We start from the raw sequence: 14,885 nt of genomic DNA, 5'->3' as shown, positions 1-14,885 counted from the left end.
CATAAAACTGCAGAGGCTTCATTTTTTACCCTGAAAAAACTAAATTGCATTTAAATGTCAGAGGCCTCCCATCAGGGTATCAGCTATAAAACTGTCTTTGAAACTTTTTACATGTATGTATGGATGGAGAGCATTCATTAATTCTTGCATATTGTGGAAAATAGTGTAAGATGGAAATTGGATATTTTCAGCAGTTACTGATGGAACATAAAGTCCGAAGTCTTTTATGTTGAGATCATTGGTTGTGGCTTTGCCTACTTTGGTATTAATCAAAGGTTTGTTGGTAAGTGGTGAATTCTATAGTATGGATTTTTTTTTTGTGGGGATGCAGAGAGTAAGTTACTATCCATAGTGAAATTCCAGAAATCATCACCAAAATTGTAGTTACACAATGCATTTTTCTTCAGTGGCCAAAATGTCTTAAAAAATTTCATCCACCCTGACTCAGGGAGCTCACATCTCTCTCTCACCACCATCACTCGTTAACCATCTGCCTCTTGCGGGATTTTGGCTTCTTTCAGCAGTTCATTAGAAACCTTGATTATTTCAGTAGCCCTGCTTGTAGCACAGATGCGTGAACAGTTTATTGACGGGTGAAGGTGGCTACAAACTGATGACAGGGGAAGAACAAATGGCTGGAGGAGGAGCTGGAGATGGGTCTGGATGCATCTTAATCTGCCTTTCTGCCAGAGACAAGGTGGTGTCATCCTGCGTTCGCACAACCGAGTTCTACTTGTTACAGGAATTTTTTTTTAAAAAGGTGCTATCTTTCTTTTGAAAATACTTAGTTCAGCTTCATACAGCAGCGTAGAATTCCGATGCATTGTAAAAGTAAATAACTCTAAGGAATTAGAGCATGTATCTTTCATCTCATTGGCGACCAAATAAATGTATTACCTACCAAGTAATATCAATATTGTTCCAACACTGGCCATCACAGAACCTCGCCTAAGGGTGTTTCATCCAACATCAGAAGGCGCTGGCTGCCGGCATGACAAAAATTGTTCAGAAGTAAGTTTTAGCATTAGAATTTAGGAGAGAAGATGGTATTTCCTTTGAAGACAGAAAGCTTTAGTTGAAGTTATTAGTCTGTTGTAACAGAAATGGCAAGCCACACTGTTTCTAAGGGCATGCAGAGCAAACTGCTTCGTGCTGTCTTTTCTCAGAGTAAGTTCAACAGCACGTACGACGTTAGCATGAGGCAGCACTGCTGACTTACTGCAAAATAGGTGAAGGGCTGTTGCCACGTCCAGGAAGTCATCTGTGTCAAATCTGAGAGTTTCTGCTAAAAGAGTTGCTGTACCTTGATTTCTCTTCGGTTTGAATGTCTGGGGGCTGGTGCAGCTGCACACCCAAGCAAGGATGTGAAGTGTATATCGTTTTGCTGCTTGATTAATTAACTCCACAGTGACTAGTGCTATACCTTGATTAAATTTTGGCAATATATCAGCATATGTTTTTGAGTATAGCCTTTCTGCTGATGGCTGAAACATAAAATAAATTATTAATATTAAGAAAAAATCGAGGAAGCATGGATAAAATTAATCACCAGAATGGTTTTCTCACTAGTACACAATTATGCATATTAACTGGTTTAGTGTGAAAAAGGGAAGATTGGTGACATGTAACGATCATCATAATTTTGAGGAAACCCTGAAGAAGGTGTTTGGTTCCTGCCTATATTGAAGATGAGATTTGAGTTACTTTTGCATATAGAAAATGAAGGGTAATTGAATATTTGAGAAAAAGGCAGTGCAGTAAGCTTAGATGTTGATGCACATCTCTTCTGAAGCACAAAAACTGAGAGTTACGGTATTTCCTGAGTGTTGAGATAAGATTTTGGGAGAAGGGCATTATCTGTACAGGTAGATCTGCTAGAGGGGAACTTATCCATATTTGATCACAGGTGTTTGTTATCACAGGAAAAGCAAAATCCACAGATGGCTAAAGTAGATATTCAGGTATGAATGGAATTACAATTGACATAGAGATTACTGCTAACATTAACCTGCTTAAATATCTTCATTTGCAATCTTTATGTTATTTAAAGCTGCTTGAAGTGAGATATTCTCAGATTTGACTACTCATTTTCTGTTCACAAAACTCTTTGATTGTAATCTTCATTATCAGCAGGAGCTAAACACCTTCTTCAAAGTTTACTGTGAAGAACAATACACAACTTTTATCTTCTTCCTCATTTAGAGACTATGAGTGTAGTTATACTTTGGTTTAGTAATAGGTTGTTCCTAAAGAGCTTCCATATGCCTACAAAAATTATTTTTAAGCAGTCGCGTATCAGTCTTTATCTTGTTTGCAAGATGTTTGTCTGAAGGTGGGTAAATATCTGTGATATTATCTTGTCCTGATATTATCAGAGGACTATTTGGAATGTATTCTTCCACTTCCCAAATTTCTCTTCGTTATAAACTGGAGTAGCAAGATTCATTATTGGCACCTCATGAACAAAGAAATGAAGTTCTTGATGTATTCAAAAGACCTTTGCAGTTGTTACTTAGAGACTGAGATTGATGTTCTTGCTATGATCATCTCAAATTTTCCAATCCTCTAGTTACAAACTTTGCAAACTGGTCAGTGTGGGATATGATAAATGCAGAGTTCCAAGCACCACTTTTGATGGAATTGTTATCACCTAGAAGGTCAGGAAAAGTCCTAGCTGAGTAATGCTTTTTCTTACCAGGTGGTTTCTGCTAAATCATAAGTGATTACACACTACTGTTAGGCAGTAGAGGTGAAGATTTTCTCTGTTTAACTCCACCAATAGAAGTAGGAGGCACATTTGGACTTCTGGAAAGTGACTGGCTTAGAGTAACTTCTGGGCAAAGTTTTATCTACAGTTTGTCAAAAGCAAAATTATATTATCTTGATATTCCTTAGCACTATAGTTTACTTTTTACATAGTGAAAAGAAGAATAAGATGCTGTTCTGAGATTGCCTAAAGGAGTTTGTTTTAACATAGGACAGGCTGCTCTGTTGTCTTGATATCCTGGTTTTGGCTGGAATTGAGTTAATTTTCCTCTCAGTAGCCAGTGTGTTTTGGATTTCATATCTGTAGAATGTTGATAAACACACTGATGTTATGAGTTGTTGCTAGAGAGACCAGAGACACTGTCTGGCTTCCCAGGTCTACACTAATGTGCAGATGCAGGAAGCTGGGAGAAAGACAGACAGAATAATTGACCCAAACTGGCCAAAGAGAGTATTCCATGCCATAAACCTCATGCTCAGTATATATGTGGGGGTTGGCTGGTGGGCACCTCTCTCTCATCTCTCCCTCTCTTACCCTTTTGCGTGCTGCTCGGTTTCATTTCAGTGATCGCTTCTTGGGACGGGCTATATCGGTCATTGGGATGCCAGGTGGTGAGAAATTGTGCATTGTTCATTTTGTATATTTTAGTACCATTATATTTTGTTATTACTGTTATTTTCCCTTGCTATTCTAGTAAATTGTCTTACTCTCAACCCACGAGTTTTCATTTCTTCCCAGTTCTCTCTTCTATCCCACTGGGAAGAGGGCAGGGAGAGCAAGCAACTGTGTGGTGACTAGGGCTAAACCACAACACCTGGGAATTTAATGGAGTAATGGTTGGTTCTGCACTTATCTTTGCATGTATTGATTCAAGAACATAACAAATACAGCCTGATTCACAAAGGTTGCCAGGATCTCCAAACTGTAATGAACTTTAAGAGTGATGCATATGGAAAATTACTATTTTTCTTTTAGAGAGTCACTGCCAAGAGCTATGTAGATCCTTCCTTCTATTGCTACTAAAGCTAAAATGCAAGTCTTGAGTTTCTTTTCAGAATTTATGACTCGTTTACTTTTTCAATTAAAAAAAAAAACTCATAGAATAAATATAGTAGCAGCAGTGGTAGTTCTGGACCTTTAAGTCACCCATTCTGACATTTTATTCTGCCAGGTCATTTTTTTACCATTTACTGGTCTCAGTACTGTGAGATGAAAGTTAAGGTTTGAAGTCTCTAAGACTTTCTTCAGTACACTCTTCTAATATTTAGGTTTGCAGATACTACAGGGAGCATTTAACTCCAAATGAAAAAGCCTTCCTTCCTTCCTTCCTGTCTTTTGGCAATACAGCGTTGAAATTACCTGATGTCATCGTTAATTCTCAAATGGTGTAACAGACCATTATGCATCATTTTCTAGCTTGAATGTGGCTGGAAGCCATTGACTTTCCTAATCAGCCACCTAGAGTGTTTGTGTCAGTAATAATCTGTATTTAAAATGTACTCTAAATTATTTATTTCTCATAGCTGGCCAGAGTGAATGTATTAATTTTTTTTATGATTGAAAACAAGAGTTCCCAAATTAGCACATTGTAAAGGAAATAAGGAAAGATGGATCATATTTATGTGATTGGCACTCTTTCCTACAAGAAGTGCTTAAGTAATTTGTCTTTTGGGAAAGCACTACATTCTGTCAGGATAAGTGAAATAAGCAGCTGCACGCTTCTTTTCCACAGTTGCCAAATAAAGGATTAGACAGAGAAGGCATCTAGTTTACTACAGCTAGCTCAGCATTTGTGTTGAACTGGGGAAAAAAAAAAAAAAAAGTACATTTTTTTTCACTCCTGTCTTTGAGCTAGGCTGCCTCCACTTCGTAGCAATAATCCAGCATGTCGTTCAGTAATAGAATGCATTTCAAAAAAAATATTTCCTTGTAAGAATTTATCAGGGAATTTAGTCTCTCTGTGAAGTAGGCAGAGATAGTAATTCAGTGTATTTGACTTTAAAGTTCCATTCATCCCTCAATGAGCTCTCCTTTATAATCTTTTATTTCTCTTACTTGGGCTGAATTCCAGAGGCTCTTACAATAGGTGCTGCAGCTCGTTTGCACGTTGGCAGAAGAAACAAACCCATTAGTCACTAACAGCAGGGGTATGCCTCAGCTCCCAGGCTACCTTTGATCATTTTTCTGTCTCCAGTAACTCAACCAGATTCTCTTTTCTAAAGTTTTCTGAAGCAAAATTGACATTTCTGGTTGGGGAAAGGGAGGGACTTTTACCTGAAACCTTCATTATACACATTCCTCAGATGAGACACAGGCATCTCAACTCTCTTTTTGCATTAAGCAGTATCACAGGAATGAAAATAAACAAGCAAGTATGACATCTTCAGCGTTTTGCAATGCTAATGACAATAATGTGGCTGTTCCTCTTAACTTAAAAACTGAGTAGGCTGAGTACTTCCTCCTGCCAAGGAATAACATGGAAGAAGATTCTTGTTCTTCTCAAGGCTTGATAATTCACGCTAAAAACCTGCTGATTGTCTTGTTATACTTGTTGAAGTAAGATCCCTGCTAGCTACTCTCTCCAGCTGAGTTAATAATTATCTTGGAAGTCATAAGCTTTTGTTAATGAGACTCAATATTGTACTTTTAATTCAGGAGGGTGGTCCTCACAGTTCATTCGTATTTTGAAAAAAAATCAAGAGCTAATCCTTCTTCGGTTAAGTGTCACAGCCCAATTCATAGCAGAAGTGACTGTCTCAAGGCAAAATTATTTTTGTCACCAGCACTGAGGTCTGCTAAACTGACATTGTGTTTTAACCATTACTTTTGCAGTAGAGGTCTCCTCCATGCCTTCTCCATGATCATAAAAGAATAAATTTTCATATCTAACATTCCAACTGCTGTATGTTAACAGTTGATGTTGACCTTGGTTTTCACTGAGAAGGTCCACTGCTATGGAAATCCCTTTGTAGTTGATCTGTGGACTTGAACATAAACATCAATATGAAAAGAGTATCTCTCAGTCCCGTAGGAAAGCTAGTGTTAAAGTTGATAGACCAAACCTACGGAAGTGGATTCTGCAGAAGAAATGGAAATTACCTTACTTGTATTTTGAAAGTTCTGTTATTATACTGAATTTATCATACTCTGCAGAAGGAGATATTTTTGTGTGTTTTTCTCAAAAAATACATGTCTAATGTAAGTGGAGAGAATTTCAGGAGGTCTTGTCCTGGTTCAGCCAGCTGAGAGAAGTGTTAAAAGGGATGCATGAATGTTGTCACTCTAGCAAAGAAATTTCCAGGTAACCAATACCTATATGTATATTGGTTGACATGTTTCAGTGAAATTATAAACATAGCCAATGGATGAATGCAGATACCTGACAAAAAGTGCTCATTTTATGAAGAAAATTGTAGTGGAACTGTCTGTAGGTTGTGGTAAGCAGCAGTGATGCTTAGGAGTTTACTGTGAGTGTGGTATATAAAGTTCATATTATTCTTTCTGTCTGATGCCATCAGACTCCATTAAACAAATTGTCAAATTCCTTTTAAGATATTCTGCCCCTGTTGAATAGATCAACCCTTTGTGTGGCTGGTCAGAGAGTCAAAACTCAGCTGCTTTCATGACCATATCCCAGCTGTGGGAGGTTGTATCCTCTGTTTAGGCTGTGATGACACAACATTACCGGCAATATCTAACCGGAAAGGCAGAAGGGAATGGAACTGGTAACTGGACGACTCCATCTCAGGTTGCACATAGGCAAGAAGCAACATCTCTGCACTCATTGTGTCTGGATGCCAGTCTTGGCACGACTGGAGAAGGTGTTCAGCATTTAGAAAAGCACATGCTGACCAAGCAGCCATTCCTCATCTCCTCTGGGAAAGCTTTCATTCTGGTCCTCACCAGAATTTCCCCGTCTTGGTGACTGTGAGATTCGCCTTTTGTTCGGTTTTTGATGCCACATGTTTACAAGCATATATTGAGACTGTCTTCTTTGTCATTCATCTATATCACCTTTCTTCTCTGTTGGTTTGTGTGTGTGCGTGTTTGTTTTTTTTTCCCCCACCATGCCATCTGCAGGTTTCTAAACAAAAGGATCTCACTGGTCCCGGGTTACAGCTTGTCTCCTGGCAAGCTCTCCTGTGCCTTGCACATCTGCTTTCGCATTTCCAGAGATACCAGCTGTGAATTAGCTTTTGTATCTTTGTCCTACAAATGTCCCAACATCCCTTCCCTCCCCAGTTGCTTTTCACTGTGATTTCCAGCTGTTTCAGGATTTCACTCAGAACTGTGGTAATGTTTGAATCAGAATTGCTTTGGTTAGAGGGGCCCCTAAGTGCTGGTGTCCTGACGGAAATTGCATTTGCAGAGCGGTGTGCTGAACGACCTCTCTGGTCCTCCCCGTTTTTGTCTGGGAACAATTTTGAACTGGCAGCAATTTGTTATTTTGTTTTAATGTGTTGTCCTGCAGTTTTGTTTTTGTTTTTTTTTTTCTGTAGGGGCAGAGGACATTTTTGCAGTCTTTTACGCTGTTTATAGCTGGAATCTGTAAGTGCCAGGCTGGGGTCAGGCTGATGGAGCAGAAGAGAGGAGTCAGCCAGGGCATGGATTTACAGTTAAGGAAGGTGGCTTAATTAATTAATTTACATGCCTGCAAAGAAAAAAGCTTTAACTCGCACTTCAGCTCCTGTGTCCAGCACTCAGAGCTTTCTGAGCGGAGCTGGAGCCACTCATTTTGAAAAGTTTGGAGTGACACCCAGAGAAAAAAGCTTAGCTGGTACATAGCATTTTCCTGTCTGGGGATATAAAGTTTTAGACAGAGTAGAACTGACTAACTTCGGGCCTTCTGTTTTAATTTCTGTTAATTAGCTGACATTTCATGTTACAGCAATTACTATTTTCAATTAGCTGTCAGCAAATATTTTCAGTGCAACTTTTCTGTTGGTTAGGGAACGGATTTCCCACAAGTTTGGCCTTACTCAAACAAACAAAGGCATGCACGTATTTACTGCCACAACACCACCTTAGACATTATTTCAGGAGAAACCTAACAAACTATGAGACTATTGGTAGGACAGGAGGATGGCTTCACTTCTTCACCAGTCTCTTGGCTTAAGTAGGTTTTTCATCATAGTTGCTTGACTGTTTATATCACTGTGGTTTTCGGATATTTTATTATTGTTTTTATTTGTAAACTTTTTCTCTGCTCCCCTCCTCTTTTTTTTTTTGTAGATGACAGCTAGAAGCTTGAGGGAAATGTCATTTTTTTAAAAAGTGGAGTCACGTTCTGTTCAGAAAACAAGAGTTTCCTGAATCTTGTTAATATTTACTCTGCATTAAGAACATTACCCACCAAAAAAAGCATTTTGTTGGTATTTTTGCCCAGCATTTAGATAAATGTGTTTCTGTTTGTTTCTGTGCGCTACAGCCTGTACTGCCTGGTATCATTAGTTATTTTATCTCTGGAGTCAGCAGAAATCCCAAAAGAGTATTTTCTTTGTTAACTTGTACTCTTGCTGAGAGCTTGGCCAGTTGTACCGGAGCAGAACAGAAATAGAGAGGATCAGCCTCTAAGTGGGGCAAAAGTTATTTATTCCTGAAAGTCTGTAATAGGAGGAGGGGGATGTTGGCAGAATTGGCTTTTTCTTTGCTGCAGAAGCTCTGAAGTTCTCCCAGAGCACTGGACTGGAGAGGCTGAGGTCCCCGGCAGTGTGGCTCTCAGCGGGTGGAAAGACAGATTCGCAGCCATGTGTGCAGCCTTTCAGCGTTATAAATGCTATTTTGGAAAGTGTAGCGAGTGGGAACGGGATGACTGAGTACACCGGTAATGAGCTGCGGGTCCTCTCCCTGCACCCCCTTACTGGTGACTGACAGATGGCACGTTGGTGGCTTTGCAGGGTGGGGATGCTCCCTGCCTGGCTCTCAGCAGTCGTCCCCGTCACGAGGCGATGATCCCAACAAGTGCTAATTGCCAACCCTGGTGACAGTCTTCAGAGAGAGAGGCCTGAGACTCATACATGTCGTTGTGAGGATAGGCTCCAGTCTCCAAATGAGTTATGGGCTGATTTGGGGGATTTTATGTTGCTACTATATATTGCCATACCATTCATTTTTCTGTAAATAAAGAGTTTCAGTCTGTAAGGCTGTCAGTCCACTCCTTTCCACTGTATCGGTTTGTAAAAGTATAGTTAAATACAGGAAATGAAAAAGGTCTTTTACGTTTCTCTTAGAAAATGTTGTGATTTTTCTGCTGATCTCAGTACTAAATTGGGGTTACCCTAAGTTTAGATGTCCTGTTGCAAGGAGAGGACAATGGCAAGGGACATTACCCCAGAAAATTGTACTTTGCCTAAGGACTGGACGTCAAGACTGGATGGTTTAGTAAGGGGACACAGAAATATTTAAGGGAAAATAAAGCGTCGAGGAGTTAGCCAGCAAAGCAACTGATGTACAATGATCGGTATGAGCAGGGAAGGGTATGTGATATCTTGTCTCACTGTCATCAAAAATTGCTACTGTGGGAACTGGCATGTTAGCATATCTAGCTGAAACTAAAATTTGAATTTCATGCAAACAGAAATAACTTTCTGCCTTATTTCTTCCTCTTTTAAAAATGCAATCGAAATATTGAGGGAGAAGTTTGAAACATATTGATTGCATTTTGAAGGCATATTATTAAATCTCTTGAGTGCTTGTTGATCTTGGATCGTTTCTTTTTCACAGTGTTTCAGACTGAAAATTATTAGTAATTCTGTTTAAGTTGCAGCTAAATTACTAATTAACTTTTGCCTCAAACATTTTATTTGCTATGTGTTTATGGCAGCACAGTGCACTCCTTACACAAGGCATCAGCAATTTTTTGCTGCCTACCTCTCTGTGCCCCTTACAGTCATGTAAAGCAGTTTTGGAATTAATGAGCTGTCACATCTCAGGTAATGAATGAAAAGAACTGACAGAAATCCTTTTGTTGTTTAAGAAATTCCAAATAATTAATGGGGGAAAAGTGACAAAGATTCTTTTAGGATTCAAGAAGTGCATCTTTCAAATTCATTGTGTGACTAAGGAAACTTTAAAATATGTTTGCAAAAAAAAGCAAGGATCCTGCTTAATGGCTTAATTCCAGTTCTGTCTTCTGAGATAAAGTGTAGTAGAATTAGAGATTAAAGGATTTTACCTTTTGAGAAATGGATTCCTAGTCCACAGGTACCCCATTCCAGGTTTATCTCAAATGTAAAAAATCTTCCCAGTTCCTTTATTTGCCATTGTGGGCATATTTCAGTTAGACACTGAGTGTATTTATAGTGAGCATGTCGTGTGTTCACAGAAGACTTTGCAAACTGCAGGTTGGGTTTGGGGAGGGAGGGATGTTTCCTGATGTTTTACTATGCTGATTTATGAAGTCCCATTTTTCCTATTCAGAATAACGTCTCTACTGCTGTTGTTTTTCAGGTAACCGTCTCCGATGGGGGCACATCTCCCAAGCAGTCCTCTGTTTGGGTGGTGGTCCAGGTTCTGGATGAGAATGATAACAAACCTCAGTTTCCAGAGAAAGTCTATCAGATTAAGCTGCCAGAGAGGGATCGTAAGAAAAGAGGGGAACCAATCTACAGAGCTTTTGCTTTTGACAAAGACGAAGGCCCTAATGCAGAAATCTCATACAGCATTGTGGATGGAAATGATGATGGGAAATTTTTTATTGATCCCAAAACAGGGATGGTTTCTTCCAGAAAGCAGTTCACAGCAGGGAGTTATGACATCTTAACAGTAAGTGTTCTTTCATCGACATACAAACCCATGATTTGACTCTTTTTTTTTAAATGGGCACTCTTGTATAAGGGTTGATGCATGACTGTGTTTAGTGTATGACCTATGTGCAAGATCTGACTGTATTAAGAAATCTAGTATTCATTTGTAACTACTGCCAAAAAATTGAGTCTGAGAGATTATTTATGCTATTGTGCGTACTGAACTATTCTCAGATTGTTCAGTCAACTTGCAAATTGGTGTAAGTTGTTCCCTTGAACACAGGAAAATTAAGACCAAGAGCTTGTCTGCTGACAAAGTTATAGTGTACTGGGCAGATACAGCTGTGAATGGATATTCATCTTTTGTGTAGACACAACTGCTTGTCCTCATGGAAAGGTCCTTATACCGTCCAAGTTAGGTGGCTTCAGGGAGGAGGAATACTGTGTACAGAATGTTGTAATACTGTTCTCAGCACAATAAAGAGTATAAGTATGGCAGTAATTTCAGTCAAAAGTAATCTTAGTAAAGATATCTCTGCCAGATCTCAAACTATATAGAGAAGGTCAAAGAAAGCACGACGACAAGATGGTGGTGTTGACATAAAGCAATATAAGGCTTAAATGTGCAGTCTTCATCTACAGCAGTAAGCCAGCAAGTTGTAGTTAAGGAGTTTACCAAAAATACAGGAGATGATAGAATACTGTCTGGCACATAGTAAAGGAAATGATGTCACTTACAGTAACAAGTCTCTGTTGAGATACATTCATAGGGTTGTAAACTGTGACAGGAAAATAAATAAATATCAAAATATTGAGAAATACCTAGTAAGCAGAGTACAGCACCCTTTGGGTGAGTGAGTGCCTTTCCCTGTGCAGAGCTGGAAGTCACGTCTGGGATCTGGCCCTTATTATAATGCAACAGCTGAAGGTTTCCTACCTTGAAACTGCTCATCACACCCTCAGCTTCTTTTGCCTGCCCACCTTGAACAGAGCAGGATGACGAGTGCTAGCACCAAACCCACTAAACACATTTCCAGAGAAAGAAATAGGGCATGGTATTTCAGGAAAATATTTCCCATTTTTAACAGGCATAGTAACAGCACATTTGCACAAGTGGTCCTATATAGCCAGAAACATTTCCTTTACTTTTAAAAGAAAAACTCTTTGACTGACGTTGAAGTTATTCATGAAAGCACCCATTTTGTAACCTGCGTTCTCTGTTTCCTTAAGCCCAATGTTTGTTTCTCCTCATGTTGTCTTTCCTGTGCTAAAACCATAAAACACGCCAGGCAAATATCAAGTCTATCCACCCCTCTAGAGGACATTATAATAAAAAGAATTAGCACCAAGCTGGGCAACTCTTAATGAACGCGACTGAGAAGAGAAAACAAGGAAAATAGATATGGCAAAATTTTAAATTGTATTTGTTTTGGAGAACAGGGGAAATGATCTGAAACTTATTTAACTCAATTAAAGATCCTGAAGAAGGCAATGTAAGGACTATCAATCTTATCTGCAACACAGATGCCATTTAAAAGCAATCAAACATGGTCTGGGTGAGTGTGTGTCGCACATGCACGACACCCCACGGGATCATTATAAAGCTTCCAGCTTTGCTGCGAGAAGGAACTGGGTGGAAGATGAATTCAGAGAGGGAAGCTGGTTCTGGAGAGGAGGATCTTTGCGGGGAGCCCTTGGATTGCACCTCCAGGAGGCCTTGCACCAGTGTTTCTAAAACAAAACATTTCAGTTTGAAATCAGTCTTTTCAGTGAAAAGTCAAAGTGTAATGGCAAAAAAAAAACTAGAATAGAGAAAGAAGTGTTTATATCCCTCTTTTTTTTTCATGGGATTTTACATAGAGGATTACAAAGGCCATTCTCCAAGCAGGCATCGTCATGTGATAGAATTAGGTCTGAACTGCCAAGCTGTGATGCTCAGTCTGAGTCCTGTGTTCTTTGTACCTGCCAGATAAAAGCAGTGGACAATGGTCGGCCCCAAAAATCTTCGACTGCACGCCTCCATATTGAATGGATAAAAAAGCCTGCGCCCTCACCCGTGCCCCTGACTTTTGATGAACCCTTTTACAACTTTACCGTCATGGAAAGCGATAAAGTGACAGAAATCGTCGGGGTGGTCTCTGTGCAGCCATCTAACATTCCTCTCTGGTTTGATATTGTCGGTAAGTGGGGAGCCAGTGGTGTGAGGAGGACACCTCAGAAGCAAAGCATATGGATGTGTGCTTTTGAGAGCAAGAAAACTAACTGTGAACCATCCCCTCCAAATTAAACCCACTTTTGTAATGCTGAAATGAAAATGCTATTTTAATATAGCGATAACAATAATAATAATAATATTCCTGCTTTTGTTATGACTCCTTAGCTAAGCTGAAAAAAAAAGCGCTGTATGGCTGAATTGTTTTTTTTTCATACTATGTTATTTACTGCAATCTTAATGTTGTCTGTCATTTAAATTCTATTGTCATACTTTGCTAATCTCATTTCTAAATGTATTTATGGTACTTAGACTTGCTGTCCCTCATTTCTCTCTTTCTTCACCTTTTTTTCTGCATTCTGTTCTTTTTTTTCTGCTTCCGACTGCCCTGCTTCAAGGTGGCAAGCATGCTCGAGAGATGTTCTATATTCTACAGACAGCTTGTGGGCAGAACTGTTCAACAGAAGGTACCCTTAGTGCAAACACATTTGCTAAAATACGACTATCCAGGCTGCCTTTTATTTTTGCAAGTTCTTTGAGACAATTTATATTACATCTTTCATAAGTGCCTGTGACAGGATGCGATGCGACACATGGATGTGCTGCGTTTCTTTCTATGACAGCTTTTACTGTATTTGTGTCCAATTATTATCATTTTATTCACGGATTTTCCACAGTTTATCACAAATAATTAATTCAAACTTTCACAGTCCAGTGCCATCCATTTAACTGTGAAACAGAATGGGATGCATCAACATATGGGTTACAAATGGAGCCACCAAAAGTTTGTCTTGAATGCAAGCTGAAAAAGAGAAATGTGTTTTGATGTGAGATTTCAACCACAAAATTGCCTTACATAAAATTGCTTATAAAAATAGATAGGAAGAAATATCCTTAGCAAGGAGGAGGGGAAGCCATAGAAGTAGTGGTCTTAAAATCGCAGGGAAATGCCACTAAGGATGTAGCTGCCAAAAATACAGGGAATAGAGGGTCTCACTTGGTTGCAGTGGAGAAACAGTATTCAGTGTTCCTAAGCATTTTTTTCCCACTTCTGCTGCCGATTCAGTTCTGTCATTTAAAATAACTCATTTAACATCTCCAAAATGAGACTTTCCCCAGCAGCACAACGACCCTGGAAAGTTATTGTGCTACTTAATATTTGCAGATACCTGTATGTGGTGTTTGTATACCTTTGGATGTAAAACACCGTGTCTGCACAAAGTGGTGTTATTTAAATGAAGGGTTATAAAGCAAATGCTATACGAAAGATTAGAGAAACAAAAAGCCTTTGCCACAGACTTAGTGGAAAGGGTGCATCAGCAGTCTTTATTTACAGGAATTGAGCCGGGCTCTCACTTCAGCATAGCTGTTTGTGGATGGGTTTAGCCAACAGGAAGGACAAGGACCACAAGAGAAAGGGTCTGTCAGAGTCATTTTCATCCATCTTTTATTGCCGATTTGTGTGGATGAAAGACAGAAGCAGCAACATTTCCTCTTTGAATTTGTAGCACATTTTCTAATGTGCCAACCACATTAAAATTAAACCCAAAGCTATTATCATGTTCTAGGGTTCCTGCTAGCCGCTGGGGAAGGACAGCATATGTTTCCTACATTTTTCTTCGCGTTCCCTTGGTTGTTTCAGTATGCTACATGCAATTTATTAGCTAATGTTTACATTCCCTTTCTCTTCCTCACTGACCCTAACTTTCCTCCCAGGAAAAATCCATCTTTATTCTTGTTATTGACACTTTTTTCCCATTTGAATATTTTGCTGGATTCCTCTGCCTTTCTCCGCCTTTTGGTCCTTTCCTCTCTCTTTCCAGCTCTCATTAAAACACTGCCTGTGTTAAGCACTGAGAGAAGCTCTTGCTCTTCCATCATGTCCTTTATACATTATTAGAGTCACTGGCAGTCTAGCACCATCTTGTAATAATATTTCATTTTTGCCTACCAAACAGAGATGATGAGGAGAGCATTATTAAATTTAAGCCTTTAATTTGTCATTTAATGTGACCTTTATCGCTAAAATAGTTCAAATGGTTTAGAACATTTTTGCTATTTAAACAACCCTAATGGTTTCCCTGTAGGCTGTAACTCCCGATGCTGCAAGATGCTGCATCACTGCAGAGGGTCATGGAGACAGAGCTTCCCTAGACTTAAT

At 39.3% G+C, this 14,885-nt stretch overlaps 1 protein-coding gene across 2 annotated transcripts in view; it reads left to right on the top strand.

The window, feature by feature from the left end:
* Window positions 1-14,885, top strand: part of FAT3 (FAT atypical cadherin 3) — a 320,633-nt gene that overhangs the window by 205,483 nt on the left and 100,265 nt on the right. For both annotated transcript variants that reach the window (XM_086742769.1, XM_086742759.1), the window contains exons 4-5: window positions 10,217-10,531; window positions 12,482-12,692. In XM_086742769.1, the coding sequence (XP_086598895.1) occupies window positions 10,217-10,531; window positions 12,482-12,692 (526 nt within the window). The remainder of the gene's footprint in view (window positions 1-10,216; window positions 10,532-12,481; window positions 12,693-14,885) is intronic.

Source organism: Chlamydotis macqueenii, chromosome 1 (genome assembly GCF_036417535.1).
Source record: "Chlamydotis macqueenii isolate bChlMac1 chromosome 1, bChlMac1.mat, whole genome shotgun sequence".
Lineage (NCBI taxonomy): Eukaryota > Metazoa > Chordata > Aves > Otidiformes > Otididae > Chlamydotis > Chlamydotis macqueenii.
This window is presented reverse-complemented; position numbering and strand designations above follow the sequence as displayed.